We start from the raw sequence: 10,050 nt of genomic DNA, 5'->3' as shown, positions 1-10,050 counted from the left end.
TGTGAACAAAAAGCACATCTATCACAACTGGTAAGTTTAGGCCTTAATTATAATTACCTCGGAATTATTGCAATCCACTTTTATTTAACTTCTTCCATCTGTGAGATGTGACAGAAGTAGATTAAAAAAAATTGTCACAGGTAAGCTAAAAGCAGAAAGCTTTGAAGGAACTTAATTCTGTTTTGACCTTGTCTTTATAACTCTCCAAATATATTTTTTAGGTTTTATTAGCTGCAAGTCACATGAATACATATAAAGAGGACAACTGTTTAACAATACATAAGTATGAACACAGCTCAATCTTCAGGAATGGAAGTGCTTGAGCAATTTGCATAAATTGTCTGAATTCATTTTTCTCAAAAGTAAAATACATTTTCAAGATGTTTTAAAGCTTAAGAAAGCAGTGAATTGCATAGTCATAGAAATAGAAAAAAAGTCTACTTCCCTCTGAAACAGAAATACCTGGCAACAAGATTTCATGGAATATTGTAATTCCTCAGGAAGTATGCTGATCTAGATTGAATTGGGGGGGTTGGTACACTTGAATAAAGAAAGTCTGCATTTAAACTATAGCCATCTTTTACCAGAATTCCTTTTTCAAATTTTTTTTTTTGTATATCACAGCATCTTGGTTTTTGCAGTACTGAAACCTAAATAAAGCTGTACTTCACGGGTAGCCATCTGAGATTTGGGGTTTTTGTTGTTGTTGTTGCTGGGGTTTTTTTGTTCTACTTGTTTGGTGTCTTTAAAAAATTAAAAGCCACTATCTCAGCAAAGCTCTATAAAACATAATTCTACTGACAAAGCTAATAGAGAAAACAACAAAGCCTCTAGAAATACCTCACCCCCAGCAGTTTTAGTCATTTAAGGTAGCAATAGCGATGCCGTTTACTGCTTACAATGCTAAAACTAGAAACAACTATATACTTTCGACTAATGTTTTATACTAAGGCCAGCCTGAACTACTTCCAGCTTCTCACTTAAGTTCCTCTCTCTCTCTCTCTCTCTCTTAAGTGTATGAATGAAACCATATTTTTTGAGGAAAAAAAAATGGTAATAGTCACATTTGCAATTAAATCCATTTACTATTAAATTCTAAGGATTTACATTACAAGAATTATTTGACTATCAAGTTTCAGTTATGAGTTTTCAGGCTTGCAATTGTGTACCTAAAATTCCTGTCTCTGGAAGACACTGTTCTTAAATAATCTACAGTTCTCAGCTCAGAAACAGAGGTAGTGATGTCCTATGGTCCTGTACTCCCCATTTTAAAGAGGTTACTATAAAAGAGTGACTGTATTGATCCATTTTCAGCTTACACCAATATTATATATTGTTCACTTAACAGCAGACCCACAAATTAACTATTACAAAAACACAGCCTGGAGAAGAGAATGTAAACCCTACTGATAAGTACAGATAAAAGAGCTTTGAGGCCCTGTATTCTTAGAATTTAACTTATTCCCTATGTAGTACCCCAAGCACATCATCAGGGTGTGCCTTCCCCTTTTCAATTTTAATAGTACTTAAGAACGACATATTTAGCTGAAAGCTATTTATTATGCTTCACATTATTCACTACTTCTAGTAACAGCAACTTCACACTTAAGTTGTACTTTGCTTTGCACACATGGTTTCAGACATACGATACACAAATGTTACAGCAAAAGGACAATACTAAAAAGGCATCAAAAGGGCACGGGAAATTAAATTTTTACTGTACGGGCCAATACTAAAAAAACGAATCATCATTTCAGTACAAAAACGTAGGAACTTTGTGAAAAAAGGTTTAAGTGGTGAAGGAGAGGTTCTAAACACAAAAGCAGCACTCCTCCACATTTTAGACTGTCTGTGCAAACGCAGCATTAATAAAATACCTGTATTTATGAAACAGAGGTAAGGAAACAGCAGCTAAAGCTCAGTTCCTACTGTGATAGTCACAGGCCTGGCATAATCTTGTTAAGAACAGGGTTTCTGCTACTCATGGAAAAGAATCAGGTGTAGAGTTCATGCACTTATGCTACTCTGCAGCTTATGCTAGTGTTGCCAGCTTGTCAATTAAATCATCAACAGTATTCACAAGAAGTTTTGTATCTTCCTTCTCACTCATTCGATGTTGGCCAATTTTGCGGAGGATAACATCAACATCTTTGCTCAAAACATGATCAGCAACTTGCATAGAAATCTGCCAAGGTACATCATCATCCTTCATGCCATGAATAAGTCGGATGGGACATGTTATAGGAATAGGACTATTGAGCACACAGTGATTTTCTGCTTCTCTGATAAAGTCATATGTCAAGGAGTAATATCCTTCCTCATTATGCTTTGTTGGAAACTTCCATTCACCTTTTTCTTCTATTTCTTTTTGTGCCTATAGAAACAAAAAGAAGAGAGCAAAGAATAGAAAAGACCCATGCTACAAGTTCTTTAGAGTACCCCAACTTATTTCTGTTCTAAATGCAGTAAAATTTCCCCAGCATAAAATTTCTCTGTGTCCATTTTTATTAGCAGAGGTGTATTCCCGTTTGCCCTCCAGCATCTGAGAAGAAAAAAAACCCTACCATGTCACAAAAGCTAATCTGCACTTCTGTCATGCAAATTAATCTAGTTAGGATTCACAAATAAAAGTAAGTTTCTCAGCAAGAATCTATCAGAAAGAAAAAGATGTATAGCCACAACAAACAGCATGTCTCTCTGGCTTCAATCAGCTCACTGAACCTCAAACAAGGAGAACCATAGGAAAAAGGAATTTTCCAGTGATCAGTCTTTGCGACGATAGCTGCATTTAAATACTGTATTTCCAGAATCTTACATTAGTCTTAAGCAGTAACACTGACACTAGAAGTGCCTTCCAAAAAATAAAAATTCAGGAAAACATTTTAATTATTCTAAAGTATGTGTTATTTATTGTCATATTTATTTGTCACATTAAAACATCTGATTTACTTTCCTGAAGGCTGGACATTATCATCATAAACGAAGCAACTTAGAAAGAGACTTCCCACCACCTAAATCTCAGTTTTCACAAACACACTTACCTGGAGAATTCCCTTTCTACACACACAACCAGATTAATTTAATCCAATGTCATCTCAATTACTTTGGCAGCTACTTCTCCATCTTTGAAAGCACAAGGATCCAATTTGAATGCAAATATAAGATATTCAAAACTGAAATCTAATGGACTGCTGAACTGCATGGATGTGGCTTCACATCCTATATAACATGGTAACAGAAACACATTTTAGATAGCGCTTACACTAGCTTCATCCTAGAAGCACAGTATTTTGCAGATTTTTAGATTATTGTAAATGCTCAGCTTACTTCAATCACAAACACTGAAAAATTACTGGAACGCTTGCAGGAAAAGTACAGCTAGAACAACGGAATTTCTTAAACCTTGAAAGATTTTTAGATAGCACAAAAGCCAGCCATCAACATTTACCTCAATGGGAAGCTTTTTGAAAGTTGTTACAAGATAGTCCGCTGCTACAGCTACTCCAACTAGAGCAGCTACTTTATCTGGGCGTGCTATGGCAGCATGAAGCATCAGCCATCCACCCAAGCTGGAGCCCACCAAAATCTGAAATAAAAGAGAGAAAATACGTTTTTTTTTTAATGTTATTTTATTTTACAAGAAATGGTTAATATGTTTTTTTCTTCTTCTACAAAACATCAGTTTTCATTTTGTTTAACTACTAAAACCTTGGGCATAATCCTGCTGTCCTTACCCAGGCAGAACCGCTGTCACCTCCAGTGGAAATTTTGCCTGAGTAAGTACCATAGGATCTGGCATTTTATTATTCTTTTTGTTTGGCATGGCTGGTTATTGCTGTCTGACACTGAAACACTGTAAACAAAATAAGAGTTGAAACAATTCAGTATCACATGCATACTTTGTTTCCTTCTTAAAACAAATGCACAAGGTAAAGACTCAGTGCAGCAAATGAGGTCAACAAAAACAATAATACAAAATCGTTTTAAACACAATACTAGGTATTTCTAGGTTTCAGGAGATTTCAAGTTTCTCACAGTCATTTCTAAAGTAACTGAAGAAGTCAAATGCTGCTTTTACTGATTTTTAAAGATATTTTATCATACAGAGTATCTTAACTTGTAGCATTTCTGCAAATCCTTTAATTAATGCATCAGCAGCAAGACAGTGACACACTTTCATGAAGAGAGCTGCACTGCATTGGAACAGTTCCCTGTTCCCTGTCAGGTGGAACCTCTGCCGCGAGGCACTCTCAGGCTCCCCGAGATGACAGCCCTGCTCTTAACAGGAGGATCTAATAAACGACCTCTGGGAGGTCCTGCCAGCCCACGCTTCCATGGTTTTGTGATCTACCTGCTTGTAAAAAAGGTCCTACAAATATGACCTTTCAAATGATTCAGCATGAAATTGAGCAAGTGTCAGCTGTTAAACAGAAGCTACTGTTGACCAGAGCTATTACAACACATTTTTGATTAATATTCTATCTTGAGGACAAAAAGCACTCTATATTTAAAAATAAAATATAACCTGTGGTCCATCTGTAAGTTCATCCAGTATAGACAGAACATCTTTTCTCCACTTCCCAATTGTACAGTCCTCAAATTTACCACCTGAACTTCCACATCCTGTATAATCAAATCTGAAAAAATAATCATCAAAATGATCATCATAGTACCACCTAAAGCAATATAGAAGCTAACTAAGCAGCACCATTTAATCAAATCAAACAGTGTACAAGGTACCACACTGGATATTTTCTTGATCCTGCATATCACTAGCACCAGAAATCACATGAATAGAGGCTTAAATACAACAGATGCACCTCAGTGATGGAGCATTCTCTTAGTGTTTGATATAACAGTATTGAAATTTACCAGGATATTTCCCAGACAAAGAATTTCTCTTACAGACAAAAACCTCAAATACTTCAGTTTTAAAGATACTTTTAAAACGTGCAAAATCTCTTTCAAATGTTATACCCAAATACAAAGAGTTATTAAACTCAGCATTTAACCCAATCTATCAAAGAAGAGCATCACTAAGCACATGTATGTTCTTCTAAACCCACAGAAGACAATGGATAGCTCAATAAGCTTTGGCAGTTAATAAGCATGCTTATGGTGGTAACAAAAAAATCAGCTCCAGGTCCTTTCTTTTCCACTTTTTTCCTCTAGCCTTAATGCAACTCACAGTAGTATACAGAAACTCAAGAGACTTTTCTGAATTACATTGAGAATACATTCTCCTGATTTACCTCAGTCTTCCTACAGACAAAAATCCTGAGTTTGAAATGGAAGAAAGACAATTCTTGACTTGTATACAGCACAGCATGCATCACAATCCAAATGCCAAAGTTTACATATTTTTGTAAACCCCTCCCCCCAACCCATGATGCTAGCTTCATTTTGTCAAGAATGACACTCCGAATGTACCTGATGAAGGCATGACCTAGGGAGCTGCAGAAATCTTCAAGAGCAGTTGCTTTCCGACCATTCATAGTTGAGTTAAGCCCTGGAAGGAAAATGACTCCTGGATTCCTGCCTTTTAGTTTATGATAAGCAAGATTTGGTCGATCTGGTCGAGCAAGAAAGCTGACCGATGATTTCAGCCTGCAAACTAATAAAAAGAGCTATTTAATACAATCAACATGATAACCTCAATTTATAAAATTAGGGTTTGGGAAATATAGGCATATTATATGAAAATAAGGTACTTTAGCTCAAGAGAAAAAGTATGTATGAAGGAGATATACAACAGGGAAATCATGAACAGCTATTTCTGCTTAAGTCAAAGTTTATTGCCAGGAATACTGAAAAAAAAGAGGCTCCTTTTAACATTATGCCATCTTAACACTGCTCTTTTTCTCAGATATGAAGCACAGAAGGTAAAAAGGCAAAATAAAGCCACATTTTCTGTAAATACAGGACAATACATTAAAAATGTCCCATAAGTAAAAACAGAATCAACAGTAAAAACAGAATCAATAAAGCTATGATTTTTTCATGCATCTCCAAGAGGCACAGATAATTATTCCATGTTTATCCAGAATGAAACAGCACTTTCCAAGCATAGGTATTTTGCAAATATTTAAAAAAATGTAAAACAGTTTAATGCAACCTCTGTCAAAGTGATCTGCAACACATTACACGGGAGAGATGTTTTCCTAGCAGCATAAACTTAAAATTATTTTCATTTGTTTTAGTTCACGGTAACACACCAGACACAATGGGAAAACAAACACTAGGTTTAACTCTGTTACTCATATTAATAACCATCCAAAAAATTGAGTTGGTTTCAAACAAGGAAAAAAGATTAACAAAGCAAATGCCATCTAATGAAGAACTGTGCTGAATCTCAACAGCTGCTACAGTGTTCACTCTAAGTTTAGCAGTCAACTATACCTCTGCTGCGTGAGGGGCAAGAGATTCATAGAGGTGTTACAGAGACTTAATCCACTCCATTATCCCACTCAGTAAAATAATTTGCTAAACTGAAAGCTTGTTCGAAGCTTCTAAGACTTTTATGCTCCTGATTATTAGACTGGAAGAAGACTGTTTCTTCAATACTGTAAATCAGTAGTGGGATATAAAAACTTCATGGCCCCAAATACACCAGGGCTTCCTAGTGGTATAACTGGATAAATACTGCAAAGACAGGACATGACAATATCACACCATCTAACTTCTCCTCAGCTCTGAGTCTTGTTTTCTTACTACCAGAGAGATTATATTCAAGAGGTTTGGGGTGTTTTGTTTTCAAACACGCATGAGTAAATGTGGATACTCAGAAAACACAGGCTGCAGTTAGTATTCAGTGCATTCCTACAGTCCAACAGAAATCACACAATTCAAACTTTATCTTAAAACCATTAAATCTTTCCTGAAATATTAGACAGTTACTTATCCTATTGATGCATCAATTATTATAAATGTGAACAAATGCCACAGTAAAAGTATGCATCCAAACTATGGCTTTTGGGTTGTGTGTATCTACCAGTAAGTCAATCACTTCTTCACCTGCTAGGAACAGAGGAGATACACCAAGAAGTGATAAACTTGATAAAAAGAGAATTATGAGTATTTTTCTCCCCCTTAAGCCCTCATAACAATCTCTGAGGTCATTGGGGTTTTTTCACCCTGCAGCACTGTAGAGGTGTGCTCAAACCATCTTGACACTGGACAGGCTTTAAACTGCAGCTACAAGAGTGCTGTCTGAGCTATTTCACAAACTAGCACTCCCCCTTAAGAAGTGCCTTTAAGCACACCAGCAGCAATCCTAACCCAAGAAACACAAAACCCTAGAGTAACTATGTCAGCCAATCCAAAAGCAAGGCCCAATGGAGTCGTGTTCTCACACATCCCTTTATACAGTTATACATCAATATTATTTTTATACATAAATACTATTATCATACATCAATATCATTATACATCAATAACTGAACAGCTACCCAGTAATTTCTCTTCCTGTTTTCAGTCAAAGACCTCAGTAAAAGTAGAGATGCACTCCTGAAGGGTGCAAGGTGGTACCTGATATTTATAACAGCAAGTTACAGACAGCAGGAGCTAGCTAAAGGAAAACCACAGGACCCTTGCCTGATGCTATGGAAATCTCCTCATACCAGAATCACTGTGCAATTTTAATTGTGTTATGACCAACAGAAAATGTGATCAAGACCAGTGCAACATGCCAAAGACAAAGAAATCCTCCGAACAACCCTGGGAATCCTCCAGCACTGTGCCACTGCCACCCATTGTGAACAGCAGCACCAGATTGACTCTAGTAGATAATGGACTCAATATTGTCCACATTTCACACAGTTGTCTGTGCTACAGGAATAAGATGGCCACCAGTTCTCCCAGCAGGAATTGCTGCTTAACCCAGTCTCAGAGCACCTAACAGCATACTCAATATCCAATATTCTGATCACACCAGCACTCCTAACACACAGAAGAAAAACATCAACAAAAATCCACTGTATTCATGTTTTTATAAGGATAAAAAAAGTGCACTCAAACTCTGCAAGTTTTATTCAATCCTACACTGAACAACCTCAGATGAGGCTCATCACCTCATCAAGAACAGCAGTAGTCTGTCAGATTTAAGGCAATGAATAAACTCAAACACACTCAAACAAGAACTGAGTCTGGAACAGCAAAGAGGGCATTATGTTTTTGACCGGAGGATCACGATGGCTGGGCCTGATGATCTTAAAGAGTCTTTTCCAACCTCAGTGATTCTATGATCACCTCCTTGGTGAGGCACTGGCACAGGCTGCCCAGAAAAGGGATGCCATGAAAAAGCCAAACTCAATAATCAATGCCAATTTGATTATTAAGCAGGTATTCTTTTAATAAGCGGTGCTGGGGTACGCAGGGGGTAGCCCACCTAATATGTCCAACTACTGAGACTAGCTATATGACTTTTATACTGGTTAAACATACATACTCATACAGATTTGGGAAACACTGGTTAAACATACATATCCATACAGATTCCCAGAAATATGTTATATGTCCATTATTTTCCTGGAAGTTATTATCATAGTTTATTAACCACTCTTGTATACGCATCACAGTTTCTTTGGGTCGTCAGAAGCTTCTGATGGTCTTTATCTTATCCCCTTCCTCACTGCGTCCTCTTGGTGAGCTGAGCTTTGTCCTTTGCTCCTGCTGCAGGACTGTCCTTTCAATACTTGATTTGTTCCGTGTGTCAGCTACTAAACAAGCTAAACTCCTGTTAAAATCACATTGCTTCTAAGTGCAAGCTGGCCAAGATTTGATTCTTATTATTCTTACTATCGCTTAAGCTAATTCATTCCCTTAACACAATGATTTATTCCTTCCTTCAGAAGCTGTGGCTGCCCCATCCCTGGAGGTGCTCGAGGCCGGGTCGGATGGGGCCTTGGGCAGCCCGCTCTGCTGGGAGGCGACCGTGCCCCGGCCAGGGGGGTTGGGACCGGGTTATCTTGAAGGTCCCTTCCCACCCGAGCCACCGAAGCCTCCTAAGCGGATGCCCGCGCAGCTCTCCCGGGGCGAGGCCCGGCACGCCTCGCACCCGAGCCGGCGGGCGGCAGGAGGAGCCCGCAAAGCCTCGGCACCGGCGGGCGGGAGAAGCCCCGTCAGGAAGCCCGGCCCTCGGCGAGGAGCGGCGGCCCCACACCCGGCCTCACACCCGGCCCTTACCGGGAAGCCCCAGCGCCGCCCTCAGCGGCGACACCGGCAGCGCCATCGCCGCCGCCGCGACCACGCCCCCTCCACCATGGCCGCGCCCCATTCGCTATGGCCACGCCCCTCAATTATGGCCACGCCCCTTCCACTATGGCCGCGCCCCCTCCGCTGTGACCACGCCCCTTCAACGTGGCCACGCCCCCGCCGCGACCGGGCCCCTTCGGCCTTACCACGCCCCCTCATGACCACGCCCCCTCACCAACGCTCCCTCGTAACCACGCCCCCTCGCAAGAGCATCGCCCCTCAATGACCGCGCCCCGCCTCGCGGCCACGCCCCTTGGTATGTGACCACGCCCCCATCGCCCCCATGCCTATCGCGCCGTGGCCACGCCCCCAGCAAACCCGCCCCACCTGGCCCCGCCACATCCCGTAGCCCCTCCCGCCATGACCACGCCCACCACCGAGCGGTCGCGCGCCCCCGTGTGGCCACGCCCCTCACCGCGCTACCGCGACGATTACCACGCCCCTTAACGTCATGGTCACGCCCACCCGCCGTGGACGCGCCGCAGCCCCAGCGCCGTGGGCAGGCCCCGCCCCGTGATTAGACCACGCTCACCGCCCCTTGGCCCCGCCCACCGCCGCTATACCGTGGCGTGGCCACGGCCCGCCCCACGGCACCGCCTCCTGCTGACCACGCCCCTTCCGCGCCCCCCGCCCCGCCTGGCCCCGCCCCTCGGCCTCACGGGAGAGGGACGGGGTCGGGGACGCGCATGCGCCGTGTCGCGCGCGACAAGGCGGGGAGCGAGGCCCTGGCCGGGGAGGCGCGGTTGGCGCCCGGCGGTGGTTGGTTTTGAGCAGCAGAAAAACAAAAGTTCTGGGAAT

At 41.3% G+C, this 10,050-nt stretch overlaps 1 protein-coding gene across 1 annotated transcript; it reads right to left on the bottom strand.

The window, feature by feature from the left end:
• Window positions 1–1,697: 1,697 nt before the first annotated feature.
• Window positions 1,698–9,250, bottom strand: ABHD10 (abhydrolase domain containing 10, depalmitoylase). The gene is made up of 5 exons (XM_069868883.1): window positions 9,184–9,250; window positions 5,431–5,614; window positions 4,526–4,637; window positions 3,449–3,586; window positions 1,698–2,374 (listed from the first exon to the last, which is right to left on the bottom strand). Exons 1-5 carry the CDS (start codon window positions 9,227–9,229, stop codon window positions 2,033–2,035), a joined length of 822 nt encoding a protein of 273 aa, XP_069724984.1. The 5' UTR covers window positions 9,230–9,250; the 3' UTR covers window positions 1,698–2,032.
• Window positions 9,251–10,050: the final 800 nt, after the last annotated feature.

This window comes from Phaenicophaeus curvirostris, chromosome 1 (genome assembly GCF_032191515.1).
Source record: "Phaenicophaeus curvirostris isolate KB17595 chromosome 1, BPBGC_Pcur_1.0, whole genome shotgun sequence".
NCBI classification, from domain to species: domain Eukaryota; kingdom Metazoa; phylum Chordata; class Aves; order Cuculiformes; family Cuculidae; genus Phaenicophaeus; species Phaenicophaeus curvirostris.
The sequence above is the reverse complement of the archived record's forward strand: the minus strand, read 5'-3'. Positions and strand labels throughout refer to the sequence as shown.